Genomic DNA, 17777 nt, shown 5'->3' on the forward strand with positions numbered 1-17777 from the left:
GCCTTGGTTTTGTGACAGCACCTCAGTAAGAAGAATTTGGTTAAAGCTTCATTCTGCAGACTTCTACACATAGACCATTCTAGCAAAAGCGAACAGCAGGCATCATAATTTGAGACAGTCTTGGAAGAAGAGGCCTGCTCAACCCAATATTACATGACATTTTATATGCTAAAGATCAAAGATGAGTGAGTGAGTGAATGAGGGCCTCCGTTGGTCAGACTTGACCATGGATACTGCGTCCAAGCTATCCAGATACGCAAGCCTGGGCAGTATGGTATGGATAGTAAGCTGTTGCCCATGTAGCAAGCTCTTCCTCTCCATGCTTCTGATGAATCCATAGGAACGGCAGAAACCAATACAGTTTGGTACCAGCCGCATTGCAGGAGTTGCCAGTCTACACTGAACACAATGTAGGACTGCCTTAGGGACTCCAGCTCTGGATTTTTCCCTCGGGGTTTACTCCTGAAGCCTTCCCCATCAGTGGAAATAGCTGCAAGGCAGTGGAGGTTTGAGATCAGAGTTTTCCTTCTCTTAGATGAGCTGCCAACCACGGCTGACGAGCCCCATCTAACAGCAGAATAATTCTATAGTTGCCAAGTATCTACTATGCTTCCTTTGTATTACATGTAGTTTTATTTTATTTTTTATTTTATTGACATACATTGCAGAGTATGCTCTTCAGGTCCTTCAAACCGGGCTGCCCAGTGAACCCAATTTTAATCCTAGTCTAATCATGGGACAATCTACAATGACAAATTAACCTACCAACCGGTATGTCTTTTGATTGCAGGAAGAAACCAGAGCACCCGGAGGAAGCCCACATGATCACAGAGAGAAAGTACAAGCTCCTTACAGGCAACTTTTTCAAACACCTCCTTCTGTGCACCCACACTCCAGATACCCAAAATGAAAGTTAATCAGTTAAACCAGCATTTTCTGGTTTACAGTCAACTTCAGTCTGCAGCTCCAGGACTACTATTGTTCAGGACTATATTTTAAATTCAAACTACAAACCATGTTCAGGTCTGAAGACCAACTGCTATATACCATAACTCTAGAATATGCCCTAACATTTTCATAACTTGGAACACAGTTGCCTATACACAGGTATATACAGTTACTCATTGGACAAATCAAAGAGACACCAAAAGAATCATCTGGCTAACATTAATACTTTACTACCAAAAACAGAGTGTCTAGTTTCCTATCTTAACACTGTTTATTTATTGAGGGGGGAGGGGAGAGGGAAATGGTTGTTCTGTACACAAGGTGGTTATCATATTTGCTTCTAAAACAAAGTAGTTCTGTTTCAAAAGTAAGCAATTGGCTCAGAAGCTTTGAAGCATCCTGAAACAGTAACATCCACTACAAGTTGAGTACGCCTTATCCGAAAACCTCTGAAATCCGAAATTTTTTGACTGCTAACATGATGTCACAAATGGAAAATTCTGTAAGGTGCTGGGAAGGTTCTCAGGCAATGCGTAGGGTCTCCTCGCAGCAAAGACAATTCTGGGAAAGACCTCACATACATAATGGCTAGAAGTTAATGAAAAATAGAAAAACATTGCATAAAGCGAGAAAAGATCTCAATTGTGCATCGAAAGATTCGTCAGCGTCGGAGTGAACATATGCTGCTTAACAGTATGCTCATCATGAAGCAAGTAAAAATCTATTATGAGGAACTGAAAATTGAAAGCAATTGTGAAGATTCAGTAGTTTGGCTGCAGAAATTTAAGAAAAGGCATGACATGAAATTTTTAAAGATTTGTGGTGACCTTTATTTGCTGATCACGAAGCAGCAGAGGAATTAATTCTTGGTTTTGCCAAGATTGTTGCTGATGAAAATCTAACATACTGAACAGCTGTATCAGTACGTGTCTGTGATGCACAAGTGTAAGACAAAACCTGCTTACCGGTAGCACATGAATTCAGAGTCGGGAATGATGGCGGTGCCAAGCTGACTGTTCACCTAGGCGGCCGAAGTCGTGATAGCATACCTTTCTGATGGTTCAATATACACATTATTGTTTCATGCACAAAACTATTAAAATATTACATAAAATTTCCTTCAGGGTATATGTATAAGCTGTATACGTAATGCACATAGATTTTATGTTTAGACTTGGACCCTATCACCAAGGGTTTTCATTATGTAGGTGCAAATATTCTAAAATCTGAACTACTTCTGCCCCAAGCATTTCAGATAAGGGGTGCTTAACCTGTATAAGGATGCAAGGTCTTTCTTGCTATAATGCAGACAGAGTAACTAGCACTTGAGGGCTAGAATCATAGAGTACTACAGCACAGAATTAGGCCTATAGGCCACCTAGCCCATGCCAAACTGTTACTTTGCTTAGTCCCATTGACCTGCACTTGTACCGTAGTCCTCCATATGCATCCCATCCAAGTACTTATACAATTCTGGTCATATTACGATCGAGGAACGTGTTTGTAGACCGGATATTGAACTTTTTGCTGTTGGACTCCGGCCATATTCCACCGAGATACAACACTGGGCGTCACAGGAGGTTGTTCCTACCTGTGGCCATCAAACTTTGCAGCTCCTCCCTTGGAGGGTCAGACACCCTGAGCCAGTAGGCTGGTCCTGGACTTATTTCCATCTGGCATAGTTTGCATATTGTTGTTTGTTTGTGGTTTTTGTATTGCTATATTTATGCTCTATTCTTGGTTGGTGTGGCTGTAATGAAACCCAATTTCCCTCAGGACCAATAAAGTATATCTATCTATCTATCTATAATTGCACCCATTAATCCATTTGGTCCAACTCTAATGGGTATTTTTCTTTTGTTCTACCATTGCTCTTCCACTTTCTCTGCAATCAAAAACTACATTAAAAGAAAATCTTTCCCAGCTTTGATGAAGGTTTGTGAACCTGAAATGTTAATTGATTATCATTCCACAGGTGCTGCTGACCGGTTGAGTCTTTCCAGCATTTTTGTTTACATTCCTTCTATAGATGTGTGGTGAAAAGTGTGCTGACTGGCTGCATTAAGGCCTGGTATGCACCAAGGTCTTTCAGTGCAAAATCATACAAAATGTAGTGGATTCGGCCCAGTACCTCATGGATCAAACCCTCCCAACCATTGAGCTCATCTATGTTGCTGTAGAAAAGCAGCATCCACCATCAAAGATCCTCACCACCCAGGTCTTTCTCTTTACTCACTGCTACCATTAGGTAACAAGATACAAGTGTCTCAGGACTCACACCACCAGGTTCGAGTACAGTTACTACCCTTCAAACATCAGGCTCATGAACAAAAGGGGATAACTACACTCAATCTATTTCTGGTGTTCCTACAACTGATGATCTCACTTTAAGGACTTTTTATTTTGTTATTTCATGCTCCTTATTTATTGCTATTTATTTATGTTTGTACTTGCATAGTTTGTTGTTCATTGATCCTGTTTACAGTTACTGTTCTATAGATTTGCTAAGTATGCCCGCAGGAAGAAGAATCTCAGAATTGTATGTACTCTGATAATAACTTTTACATTGAACTTTGAACTTTACACCAAGAAGTCTGCAGATTTCCTCCAAAAGGATCCTATGCCAACATAGTAAATAGAATAATCTAACATGATCATCTTCTAAAGGCACTTCTAATAATGCCGTAAAAATCAAAGAGCTCTGCACTTCTGCGGACTTTTCACAATTCAGAAATTGAACCATTTTGCTTGGGGTTACGATCAATGCCTCTTATCATCTTAAACACCTCTATCAGGTCACCTCTTATCCTCCGTCGCTCCAAGGAGAAAAGGCTGAGTTCACTCAACCTATTCTCATAAGGCATGCTTCCCAATCCAGGGAACATCCTTGTAAATCTCCTCTGCACCCTTTCTAGTTTCCACAGCCTTCCCGCAGTGAGGTGACCAGAACTGAGCACAAAACTCCAAGTATCTGACCAGGGTCCTATACAGCTGTAACATTATGTACCTCTCGGCTCTTGAACTCAATCGCTTGGTTGATGAAGGCCAATACACCATATGCCCTCTTAACCGCAGAGTCAACCTGCACAGCAGCGGCCCCCAACCACCAGGCCACGGACCGGTACCGGGCCGCAAGGCATGCGCTACCGGGCAATGAGGAAATGATATGATTTGGCGATATGAGTCAACTGCACCTTTCCTCATTCCTTGTCACGCCCACTGTTGAGCTTGAACGCATACGAAGTCATTACCCGCATGTCATGCATGTCAGCACGAGAAGGAGATCAACTCCTCGAGCTTGCAAATGACAGTGGGCTGAAAAGTATGCTTGACATAACATCTCTGCCGGCATTCTGGATCAAAGTCAAGGCTAAGTATCCTGAGATAGCCACGAAAGCACTAAAAACGTTGCTTCCATTTTCAACATACCTCTGCAATGAATGCAACGAAAACTAAACTGCGGAATAGACTGGACATAAGGAACTCCCTTCGAGTATCGCTGTCTCCCATCACCCCTCGATGGCACCGTCTTGTTGCAGGGAAACAAGCCCAGGGCTCCCACTGATTCAGCGATATTGGTGTGTTCCAATGATTTTATATATTCATATGGTGAGAATATGCGCTGTTTGTTTAATATCCAAATGTTACTTAAAATGTTATGATGCTATTGACTTATAAGTGACTTATCACTATATTCATGCGAGGAAAATAGGCACTGTGTGTCTAATATTAAATTCATTAGATAAACCCTTTTAGAAATGAAATTGAGTGTATTAGCCACTTATAAGTGACTTATAGCTCCTATCATCTATATTCCGGTCGTGATTAACTCCCCCACCCGCCCCCCCCAAACAGAATCACCAAAAATGATTTGTAGAAAAAAATCGGCACATACACGCGTGCTCAAGTTACGCATGCACACTGGTGCCGCGCAAGGCTTCATGGTCATGGTAGTCTTCTCGGGGTAAACACAACGTATTTGACTCCTACTCTTGTCCGTTTGCAACCCTAACCCCCACCCGCGGCCGGTCCGCAAGAATATTGTCAATAATAAACCAGTCCGCGGTGCAAAAAGTTGGAGACCCCTGTCCTATAGTCTCGGACCCCAAGATCCCTCCGATCTTCCACACTGCCAAGAGTCTTAACATTAATACTATATTCTGTCATCATATTTGACCTACCAAAATGAACCAGCTCACACTTATCTGGGTTGAACTCCATCTGCCACTTCTCAGCCCAGTTTTGCATCCTATCGATGTCCCACTGATAGCCCTCCACACTATCCTACTAGCTAATGTGTAAGCCATAGAGAACGAGGTGGATGATCTTAAAGGGAGACTCACCTACTGCAGGGAGATGCAGAACTGCTGTGTATTCTGTTTCACCGAGACCTGGCTCTTCCCTGCCGCCCCTGAATGTGCCATCCGACCGGAGGGATTTTCGATCCATCGGATGGACCGCACAGCGTCTTCAGGCAAGACGAGGGGAGGTGGTGTCTGCCTACTGATCAACACTAGGTGGTGCTCGGACCCAGTGGCACTGACAAGCTCTTGCAGCCCGGACTTGGAACACCTGTCGGTGAAGTGTCGTCCCTACTATCTGCCACGGAAATTCACCTCAGTCATACTGACAGCGGTCTACAATCCCCCCCAGGCAGACGTGGAGTGTGCTCTGAACATACTGTATGCCAACATCAGTGAACTTGAGACCAGGTATCCAGAGGCTTTGCTCATTACAGCCAGGGACTCTAACCAGGCCAACCTTAGAAAGGTGCTGCCAAAGTTATACCAACATGTCTCCTGCCCCACTAGCGGTCCGAATATACTTGACCACTGCTACACAGCAGTCAAGGATGCCTACCATTCCGTCCCACGACCTCACTTTGGAAAATCGGACCATCAGGCCGTACTCCTCCTCCTGGCTTACAAACAGAAACTGAAGCAGGAGGTCACGGTGTCAAAAGTAGTGCCGCGTTGGATGGAGGAAACGGATGAGGTCGTCCGTGACTGCTTTGAATCGGTGGACTGGTTAGTATTCAAGAACTCGGCAGCTAACCTCGATGAGTACGCCTCAGCTGTCACGGACTTTATTTGGAAATACACAGAGGACTCTGTGTCTCGCAAGACGATCCGGGTATTCTCTAACCGGAAACCTTGGATGAATTTTGAGGTCGAGTCCCTTTTAAAGGCTAGAGCTGCGGCTTTTAGGTCTGGGGATACCAGACGCTACACGGAATCCAGGCGTGAACTCCGGAAAGCCATTAAGGGCGCCAAGAGGCAATATCGAACCAAGTTGGAAGCCCAGGCTAACCAAAGAGATGCCAGTAGACTATGGCAGGGTCTAAATAAGATCACTGGGTGCAAAGAAAAGGCTGGGAATATCAATAACTGTGGCGCTTCTTTTCCTGACGAACTTAATGTATTCTACGCAAGATTCAAACAGAAGAGGAGCGTCCTGCTCCCTCCGGATGAACCGGACCTGGTGGCATCAAGATTCATCGTCACCGAGGAGGACGTTAGAAGGGCCTTCCTGAAGATAAACCCAAGGAAGGCGACGGGCCCAGATGGCGTCCCAGGACGGGTTCTCCGGGCCTGTGCAAGCAAGCTAGCTGGAGTGTTTGCTGACATCTTCAACTGCTCCTTGCTTCAGTCTAAGATCCCCTCGTGTTTTAAGAAGGCAACGATAATCCCAGTGCCGAAGAAGAGCAAGGTGGCATGCCTGAATGACTATCGACCTGTGGCTCTGACATCAATTGCTATGAAGTTCTTCGAGAGATTGGTTATGGCACACATCAACCACAGCCTACCGGTCAACCTCGACGCTTTGCAATTCGCCTACTGGAGCAACAGGTCAACGGTAGATGCCATCTCTCTGGCCCTACATTCCTCCTTAGAACACCTGGAGAATAAAGATGCATATGTAAGGCTCCTTTTCATTGACTACAGCTCTGCCTTTAATACCATCATTCCAAATAAACTGATTCCTAAGCTCCGGAACCTGGGCCTTAGCACTCAGATCTGCAGCGGGATCTTCAACTTCCTCACAGACAGGACCCAGGCTGTAAAAATAGGGGACAAGACCTCCTCTACAATCACTCTGAGCACCGGTGCCCCACAAGGCTGTGTACTCAGCCCCCTGCTGTACTCACTGTACACCCATGATTGTGTAGCAAAGTTTCCATCAAACTCAATATATAAGTTTGCTGATGACACAACAATTGTAGGCCGTATCTCGGGTAACGATGAGTTTGAGTACAGAGAGGAAATTAAGAACCTGGTGGCATGGTGCGAAGACAATAACCTATCCCTCAACGTCAGCAAGATGAAGGAACTGGTTGTTGACTTCAGGAGTAGCGGACCGCACGACCCAACTTACATCGGTGGTGCCCAAGTGGAACAGGTCAAAAGCTTTATGTTCCTCAGGGTCAATATCACAAATGATCTGACTTGGTCCAACTAAGCAGAGTTCACTGCCAAGAAGGCCCACCAGCGCCTTTACTTCCTGAGAAAACTAAAGAAGTTTGGCCTGTCCCCTAAAACCCTCACTAATTTTTATAGATGCACCGTGGAAAGCATTCTTCTAGGGTGCATCACAATCTGGTATGGAAGTTGTCCTGTCCAAGACTGAAAGAATCTGCAGAAGGTCGTGAACACGGCCCAGCATATCACACAAACCTATCTTCCGTCCGTGGACTCACCTTACACCGCGCGCTGTCGGAGCAGTGCTGCCAGGATAATCAAGGACACGACCCACCCAGCTAACACACTTTTCGTCCCTCTTCCCTCCGGGAGAAGGCTCAGGAGCTTGAAGACTCGTACGACCAGATTTGGGAACAGCTTCTTTCCAACTGTGATAAGGCTGCTGAACAGATCCTGACCCGGATCTGGGCTGTACCCGCCAAATATCCGGACCTGCCTCTCAGTTTTATTGCACTACCTTACTTTCCATTTTTCTGTTTTCTATTTATGATTTATAATTTATTTTTTTAACATTTACTAATTTTTACTATTTTTAATTTTTTAAATATTTAATATTTGTAATCCAGGGAGTGGGAAGCGCAGAATCAAATATCGCTGTGATGATTGTATGTTCTAGTACCAATTGTTTGGTGACAATAAAGTATAAAGTATAAAGTATCCACAACACCCCAAACCGTGTCATCAGCAAATTTATTAATCCACACTTCTACTTCTTCATCCAGGTCATTTATAAAAATCACGAAGAGTAAGGGTCCCAGAACAGATCCCTGAGTCACATCACTGGTCACCAACCTCCATGCAGAATATGACCCGTCTATAACCACTCTTTGCCTTCTCTGTGCAAGCCAGTTCTGGATCCACAAAGCAAGGTCCCTTTGGATCCCATGCCTCCTTACTTTCTCAATAAGCCTTGCATGGGGTACCTTATCAAATGCCTTGGTGAAATCCATATACACTACACCTACAGCTTTACCTTCATCAATGTGTTTAGCCACATCCTCAAAAAATTCAATCAGGCTCGTAAGGCATGACCTGCCTTTGACAAAGCCATGCTGACTATTCCTGATCATATTATGCCTCTCCACATGTTCATAAATCGTGCCTCTCAGGATCTTCTCCATCAACTTACCAACCATTGAAGTAAGACTCACTGGTCTATAATTTTCTGGGCTACCTCTACTCCCTTTCTTGAATAAGGGAACAACATCTGCAACGCCCCAATCCTCCGGAACCTCCCCTGTCCCCATTGATGATGCGAAGATCATCGCCAGAGACTTAGCAATCTCTTCCCTCGTCTCCCACAGTGGTTTGGGGTATATCTCATCTGGTCCTGGTGATTTATCCAACTTGATGCTTTCCAAAAGCTCCAGCACATCCTCTTTCTTAATGTGTATATATTCAAGCTTTTCAGTCCATTGTAAATCATCCCTACAATCGTGAAGGTCTTTCTCCGTAGTGAATACTGAAGCAAAATATTCATTAAGTACCTCCACTATCTCCTCCGGTTCCATGCGCAATTTTCCATTGTCACACTTGATTGGTCCTATTCTCTCATATCTTACCCTCTTGCTCTTCACATACTTGTAGAATGCCTTGGGATTTTCCTTAATCCTGCTCACCAAGGCCTTCTTATGGTCCTTTCTGGTTCTCCTAATTTCATTCTTAAGCTCCTTCCTGCTAACCTTATAATTTTCTAGATCTCTGTCATTACCTAGTTCTTTTGAACCTTTCGTAAGCTTTTCTTTTCTTCTTGACTAGATTTTCAACAGCCTTTGTACACCATGGTTCCTGTACCCTACCATCCTTTCCCTGTCTCATTGGAATGTACCTATGCAGAACACCACACAAATAGCCCCTGAACATTTGCCACATTTCTGTGGTACATTTCCTGAGAATATCTGTTCCCAATTTATGCTTCCAAGTTCCTACCTGATAGCTTCATATTTCCCCTTACTCCAATTAAACGCTTTCCTAATTTGTCTGTTCCTATCCCTCTCCAATGTTATGGTAAAGGAGATAGAATTGTGATCACTATCTCCAAAATGCTCTCCCACTGAGAGACCTGACACCTGACCGGTTCATTTCCCAATACCAGATCAAGTACAGCCTCTCCTCTTGTAGGCTTATCTACATATTGCGTCCAGAAACCTTCCTGAACACACCTAACAAGTTCCACCCCATCTAAACCCCTCTAGGGAGATGCCAATCAATGTTGGGGAAATTAAAAACTCCCACCATGACAACGCTGTTATTATTGCATCTTTCCAGAATCTGTCTCCCTATCTGCTTCTCGATGTCCCTGTTACTATTGGGTGGTCTATAAAATCACGCACTAGAGTTATTGACCCCTTCCTGTTCCTAACTTCTACCCACAGAGACTCCATAGACTATCCCTCCATGACTTCCTTCTTTTCTGTAGCTGTGACACTATCTCTGATCAGCAATGCCACGCCCCCACCTTTTTTGCCTCCCTCCCTGCCCTTTCTGAAACATCTAAATCCTGGCACTCTAAGTAGCTATTCCTGCTCCTGAGCCATCCAAGTCTCTATAATGGCCACAACATCATAATTGCAAGTACTGATCCACGCTCTAAGCTCATCTGCTTTGTTCACAATACTCCTTGCATTAAAATAGACACATCTCAAACCGTCAGTCTGAGCGCATCTCTTCTCTATCACCTGTCTATCCTGCCTCTCACACTGTGTACAAGCTTCCTTGATTTGTGAGCCAACTGCCCCTTTCTCCGTCTCTTCAGTGCGGTTCCCACTCCTCAGCAATTCTAGTTTAAACTCTCCCCAATAGCCTTAGCAAACCTCCCTGCCAGGATATTGGTCCCCCTTGGATTCAAGTGCAACCCGTCCTTTTTGTACAGGTCACTCCTGTCCCAAAAGAGGTTCCAATGATCCAGAAATGTAAATCCCTGCCCCCTGCTCCAATCTCTCAGGCATGCATTTATCCTCCACCTCACTCTGTTCCTATACTCACTGTTGCGTGGCACAGGCAATAATCCCGAGATTACTATCTTTGAGGTCCTGCTTCTCAACTTCCTTCCTAACTCCCTGTCGTCTGTTTTCAGGACTTCCTCCCTTTTCCTACCTATGTCATTGGTACCAATGTGTACCACGACCTCTGGCTGTTCACTTTCCCACTTCAGGATGTCATGGACGCGATCAGAAACATCCCAGACCCTGGCTCCTGGGAGGCAAACTACCATCCGCATTTGTTTCCTGCATCCACAGAATCACCTGTCTGACCCCCTAACTATGTAATCTTTCTTTTGTACTTGAAAGTACAAAGAAAGGGCTATGGGGAAACAGCAGAAAAGTAAGATTAATAGAAGTGTGCTTACAGATTCGGTACAGGTATGATGACAGGCATATGCTATATGACTCCATGAGTTGGATTCCATTTTGTTCCTTTAGATGACTTTATTGTCAGCTGATAGTCAAATTCTATAATGCACCAGAGTCCTATCATTTTGCTAACAGAAGAACCCACTATTTTCAGACATAAGCTTCCAACAAGGAATGATCATTTACTGTAGGTGAGTCAGACTACCATGTGTAAAACTTGTTTCTTGGTATGTTTAACTTATGGCAGTGACTCAGTTTTTTTATATAATTGCAACCAAATACTAAGTTTTCATAATGGCAAAGGTAGAAATCCTTATTTACTATACAGATGTTTATGGAGGCAAGTCCATCATAATGACTGCTTTTCAGTATTGACTGTAGTATGACTTTAAAACAAAACATATACAGAGAAATGCTTAGGAACATCAGTGGGAGGTGTTACGTTGTTGGAGTTTTGGGTTGCGAACCATTCATTAGAATTGGAAAAGTGTGTTTAATTGTTGAGAGGATAGAAAAGGAAAGAATAGGGAAGTTGTTTGTGAAAGGATGCAGACCAAAGCAATCAAGATTACAATTACTTTTCCTGTCAGATGGACTAAGAAAAGGAAAATGGAATAAAGGAATTCATTGTTTAAGTATCAAGGCAGAAGTGTTTGCAAATACCAGGTGGAAAATGCTCTACACCCTGATCAAATGCATATGAGACAGTACATGCCACTTCCCTGATGAGCTGTTCCAATGGATTAGAAATATCACCATATACTTGTGCCTTGGGTGTGACTTGTCATGTAAATCACTCTGGGAATTAGCAGTCCGAAAGAATGAATGAAGCAGTCATATTATGTGATTAGCCTATTTAAGGCAGTGAGTGGACTGTGCTTGAGAAATTCAAGTTCTGACCTCATAATCACAATCACTATTACCAGCCAACACCTTTTCCCAGATATGTGTCATTATTTTGAGAATGGATCTAGCCAGCAATAATCAGATTCATGCTGAATCATCTTAAATGGGTGATGGTTGTGGCTGAAAATGGTACTCACAACAAATAGTGCAACAGAAAACAATAGAACAAAAAGTAAATCATCAGATTTTCAGAACATGCTAGAGAGGCAAAGAGACAACTTCCATCCACAGGTGGACAGAGGTTCCTTTAGGCATACAGTCAAGGGCCAGTGGGAGAAGACTGCAAGGAAATGGTTTCAGTGTAAAAGTACATTTAATGATTCTCATCAATTAGCAAGGACAGTGATGTATCATGTTATCAGGTACCACAAATGTACCTCCGGCCTCATACTATAAACACTCCACACATTACTATCAAATATCTCCAATATAAACTTCTTTGCTCTTAAGCAGCATCAGTACATCATAAATTTCAGTATGGTCTTCCCACAGGTTATGCTGATTATATACATTTTAATATAAAGCCTGCAAAGCAAATGTTTGTTGAAGACAATGTTAACAATTTTGTGAAAGGAGTAAATTTTAATTTTAGACCATAAGACCAAAAGACATAGGAGCAGATTTTGGCCATTTGGCCCATCACATCTACTCCACTATTCAATCATGGTTAATTTATTTTCACTCTCAGCCCCATTCTCCTGCCTTTTCCCCATAACCTTTGATGCCCTTACTAATCAAGAACCTATCAATCTCAGCTTTAAATATATCCAATGACTCCACAGCCATCTGAGGCAATGGATTCCACAGAGTCAACACCCACTGGCTAAAGAAATTTCTCCTAATCTCTATTCTAAAGAAACATCCTTGTATTCTGAGGCTGTGGCTCTGGCCTTAGGTGCTTCCACAATTGGAAACACTGATTTACACCCATTGCATGTCCACTTTATCTAGACCTTTCAGTATTCAGTAAGTTTCTATGCCCCCTCCACATGCCCAATTCTTATAAATTCCAATGAATACAGGGCCAGAGCCATTAAACATTCCTCTTACATTAACCCTTTCATTCCTGGTATCATTCTTGTAATCCTCCTCTAGGTCCTCTCCAGTGCCAGCACACAAGGCCCAAAGCTGCTCACAATACTCTGATGTTGTCTGACCAATGCCTCGTAAAGACTCAGCATTAGATATCACCTCCCTCTGGTGCCCCTCCTCCCCTTTCTCCTATGGTCTACTGTCCTCTCCTATCAAATTCCTTCATCTCCAGCCCTTTACGTTTCCCACCCACCTGGCTTCACCTATCACCTTCTAGCTATGCTCCTTCCCCTCTCCCCACCTTTTTATTCTGGCTTCTTCCCTCTTTCTTTCCAGTCCTGAAGAAGGGTCTTGGCAAGAAACGTCGACTGTTTCTTCATTTCCATGGATGCTGCCTGACCTGCTGAGTTTCTCCAGCATTTTGTACATGTTGCTTTGAATTTCCAGCATCTGCAGAGTGTCTTGCATTTTATATTCTAGTCCTCTTGAAATGAATGCATTTGCTTTCCTTACTACCTATTCAACCTGCAAGTTAACCTTTTGGAAATTCTGCACTAATGTGGAAGAATGAAGGATTATTTGTCTGATAGCACCAGAATTGCGAGTTCTTTTCCATTATTATCCTTAAAGTTACAGATGTAGCCCCCCCTGGCCACCCTCAGAGTCGCTCGGCTCGCTGTCGTCTAGGGAAACAGCCTTGGCCCCGGCAAACTGGGTAATTCGTTTGTGTGGATGCTGTGTGAGGTACCCCACCCCACCCAAATAACAGACAATACGCCAGATGCAATTAAATGATATACAGTTTATAGATATTACTGGAACTATATAATTAATAGAGAATAAAATATAAAAGGAAAATAAAAGGCGCCACACTTATCAAAGTTCAATCTCTTCGTGCACAAAAACCGTTGGAGCTCAAGGACCTTCTTCTTCACCCTGTGACCCCTCGGACCACCTCGACCGGCCGCCTGGGACCAACAACGGTGGTCGACCAGACGCTCCACACGAGTCCATCTCCGTCTCCTCGCCGAACGTCCCGCTCGGGGTCCAACCCCGTTAGTGGACTCACAGCACCTCGTCCATCCTCTATCTCGCCCTCCCGCCTTGTGCCCCAAGACCCCGCGCATACAGTATCTTCAAATACACCAAAACCATAACAACTATCCCATTTAGTTAATAGCACTCTCTTATCACACTCTAAAGCAAAAACAAGCTGCTAGCGCAAACTTTCTCAGCGTTTAACACAACAAAGCCGCATTCCCCAGATTAACATAACAAAGACACCATTTTAATTAGCCTCCACAGTAACATAAAAGTCGAAACCCCCTTACACAGAAATATGAAACTTTCCTATTCTTCTGGTGTTACTAAAATTTTGCACATGGTCAGCCATAAAATCCGTCCAGACTAGCAGGTCAATGGGTCAGCAAAAGGGTTAATGAACTAAATAGTGAACTTGCATTTTCCTATTTGAACATTATAACCTAATGAACTTTTGTAAATCAATGCCCTAAGCTTAGACTTACAGCAGACAGTCTCATAATCAGGATGCAGTACCAAGTGCAGAAAAGAGAGGAACATATGATTTAGTTACTGTCCGTTTTATGACTAAAAATTTCTTCTGCTATGGATGTACCTATTTGAAGAAACTTCCCACTGCTTATTTGGAGTCCAGGATGCCCTGATCTTAAGGCAGACTCTCCGTGATATATCTCGTAAATAAAGTGAGTTTGATCCTAGTCTAAAAAATGTTGGTGAACGCAGCAGGCCAGGCAGCATCTATAGGAAGAGGTACAGTTGACGTTTCGGGCCAAGACTGTTCGTCAGGACTAACTGAAAGAAGAGATAGTAAGAGATTTGAAAGTGGGGGGGGGAGGTGGAGATCCGAAATGATAGGAGAAGACAGGAGGGGGGAGGGATGGAGCTAAGAGCTAGACAAGCCAGCGAGCACTGTGAGGGTCATGTTTTTTGACATCTCCAGTGCGTTCAACACCATCACCAGCAGCACTGGGCCTCCACAGGGGACTGTCTTGTTTCCCTTTCTATTCACCATTTACACCTCGGACTTCAACTACTGCACAGAGTATTGTCATCTTCAGAAGTTTTCGGATGACTCTGCCATAGTTGGATGCATCAGCAAGGGAGATGAGGCTGAGTACAGGGCTACGGTAGGAAACTTTGTCACATGGTGTGAGCAGAATTATCTGCAGCTTAATGTGAAAAAGACTAAGGAGCTGCTGGTAGACCTGAGGAGAGCTAAGGTACCGGTGACCCCTGTTTCCATCTAGGGGGTCAGTGTGGACATGGTGGAGGATTACAAATACCTGGGGATACGAATTGACAACAAACTGGACTGGTCAAAGAACACTGAGGCTGTCTACAAGAAGGGTCAGAGCCGTCTCTATTTCCTGAGGAGACTGAGGTCCTTTAACATCTGTCAGACGATGCTGAAGATGTCCTATGAGTCTGTGGTGGCCAGTGCAATCATGTTTGCTGTTGTGTGCTGGGGCAGCAGGCTGAGAGCAGCAGACACCAACAGAATCAACAAACTCATTTGTAAGGCCAGCGATGTTGTGGGGATGGAACTGGACTCTCTGACGGTGGTGTCTGAAAAGAGGATGCTGTCCAAGTTGCATGCCATCTTGGACAATGTCTCCCATCCACTACATAATGTACTGTTGGGCACAGGATTACATTCAGCCAGAGACTCACTCCACCAAGATGCAACACAGAGCATCATAGGAAGTCATTCCTGCCTGTGACCATCAAACTTTACAACTCCTCCCTTGGAGGGTCATACACCCTGAGCCAATAGGCTGGTCCTGGACTTATTTCTTGGCATAATTTACATATTACTATTTAACTATTTATGGTTTTATTACTATTTAATTATTTATGGTGCAACTGTAACAAAAACCAATTTCTCCTGGGATCAATAAAGTATGACTATGACTATGAAAGTTGATTGGCAAAAGGGATACGAGGCTGGAGAAGGGAGAGGATCATGGGACAGGAGGCCTAGGGAGAAAGACGGGGGAAGGGGAGCCCAGATCATGCCTGGCCTGCTGTGTTGACCAGCATTTTTTGTCTGTGTTGCTTGAATTTCCAGCATCTGCAGATTTTCTTGTGTTTTGATCCTAGTCTTCTTGGAGGCTGAGTTTATTTGTCTGATCAAGATAGTTAGTTTTGCTAACAACTAAGAATTCCAAGTCCCTGTTTTCTAAACAGGAAGCAATTTCCAAATTTGCTTCCTGTTTAGAAAATAATAAATGCCTTTATTTCTTCTACCAGACACTTCTCTACACTGTATTCCATCTACTTTTATAAATGAAAAATCCAGGTCACTAACAAAAATTTAACTGCCCAAATAAAAGTTTGAAATATTTTACTAGGTTAATTCATAAATGCATAATATGGTAATGGTCCATGAGTACCTTTGTGGAATATTGCCATTTATATTAAATTATCATATTGCTGCTAAAAACATACATCATGTACAACACAAAACAATGTCTCCTGCATTCATCTTTAAGTAGAAATAATATTTGTTTCATGTAGTTAGGTGGTATGTGAATTTAAAAGAGTAAATACACAAATCAGAAGATAGCATACACTTACCAGTAATGATATTGTGAGTATGCCTCTTTGGTTGAAATTCAGAAATATTAGCACAGGATGATGGATCCATGCATCTGATATCATGTGTAGAAGAATAAGATGTGGAATAATTTTGACTTGATCCTGTTGGGTTGGTTAATTCTTTCATTGCTAGGCCCTGAGCACCTTTGGTCCGATTTTCCATCGACACTTTATTTAGAATGCTGCGCTTTTAGATGTAAAACAAGTTTTTAAGATGTATATTTGAAAGTTGCATTTTACCCTAGTGTTAGCAAACTAAATCCTGAAGCACATTTTCTAAGAATCCTTGCATTAGTAAATACATAATTAAGTACTACCAATCTATTTTATTTCCTCTTTCTGGTCTTTGTTGCCTCTATCCTCCAAACTGTCCTCTGCTTTCCGAACACATTAACTCACCCTAAGTGGAATCTTGCCAGTGTTAGTCCTATCCCCACTGAGATACAGTCCAGAACATGTCCCAATATCTCTAGAAGTTAAACTTTTCATCCTGCACCATTTCTTCATTTGCACTACTTTCTCATTTATATATTCATGTGGCAACAGTGGTACTTCAAAGATAATTGCCTTTGTGGTATTTTTTACACTCTCACAATTCTGTAATTTATCCACAGGACCATATCTTTCTTTTTATCTGTGCACTGAAATGGAAACCAACTTCTGGCTACACTAGTTCCTTAAGAAGCTTATGACCATAAGAAGAAGAGCAGAATTAGGCCACTTGGCACATCAAGCCTGCTCCATCATTCAATCACGGCTGATTTATTTTTGCTCTCAACCCCCTTCTCCTGCCTTTGTCCCGAAACCTTTGACACCCTTACTAATCAAAAACCTTGACTTTAATTATACCCAATGACTTGGCCTCCCTGGCCACCTGTGGGAATGAATTCCACAGATTCACCACCATCCAGCTTAAGAAATTCCTCCTCATTGCCGTTCTAAAGCAGCGGTCCCCAACCAGCAACATGAAACAATATGAGTCAGCTGCACCTTTCCTCATTCCCTGTCACGCATTGTTGATCTTGAACATAGGGTTGCCAACTGTCCTGTATTTGCCAGGCCATCCCGTATATTGGGCTAAATTGGTTTGTCCCATACAGGACCGCCCTTGTCCCATATTTCCCCCGCTAAGGTAGAGTGTTCCTATGAAACTGTTCGTGCCGAAATGGCGTAAAGCGAAGAAGCAATTACCATTCATTTATATGGGAAAAATTTTTGAGCGTTCCTAGACCCAAAAAATAACCTACCAAATCATACCAAATAACACATAAAACCTAAAATAAAACCAACATAGAGTAAAAGCAGGAATGATATGATAAATACACAGTCTATATAAAGTAGAAATAATGTATATACCGTATAGTCGGGAAGATTAAGCTGAAACCGATTTGTGGGAAAAAAAATCAGCACGTATGCACAT

The 17777-nt window shown here is 43.1% G+C and overlaps 1 protein-coding gene across 5 annotated transcripts in view; it reads right to left on the minus strand.

The window, feature by feature from the left end:
- Positions 1-17777, minus strand: part of LOC140203465 (uncharacterized) — a 47380-nt gene that overhangs the window by 3819 nt on the left and 25784 nt on the right. For 2 of the 5 annotated variants that reach the window (XM_072269527.1, XM_072269526.1), the window contains one exon: positions 16337-16544. The exons of 2 other annotated variants lie outside the window; for them this stretch is intronic. In XM_072269527.1, coding sequence (XP_072125628.1) covers positions 16337-16544 — 208 coding nt within the window. The remainder of the gene's footprint in view (positions 1-16336; positions 16545-17777) is intronic. One more of the 5 variants, XR_011887375.1, reaches the window with a different exon arrangement.

Source organism: Mobula birostris, chromosome 9 (assembly GCF_030028105.1).
Source record: "Mobula birostris isolate sMobBir1 chromosome 9, sMobBir1.hap1, whole genome shotgun sequence".
In the NCBI taxonomy this organism is placed as follows: domain Eukaryota; kingdom Metazoa; phylum Chordata; class Chondrichthyes; order Myliobatiformes; family Myliobatidae; genus Mobula; species Mobula birostris.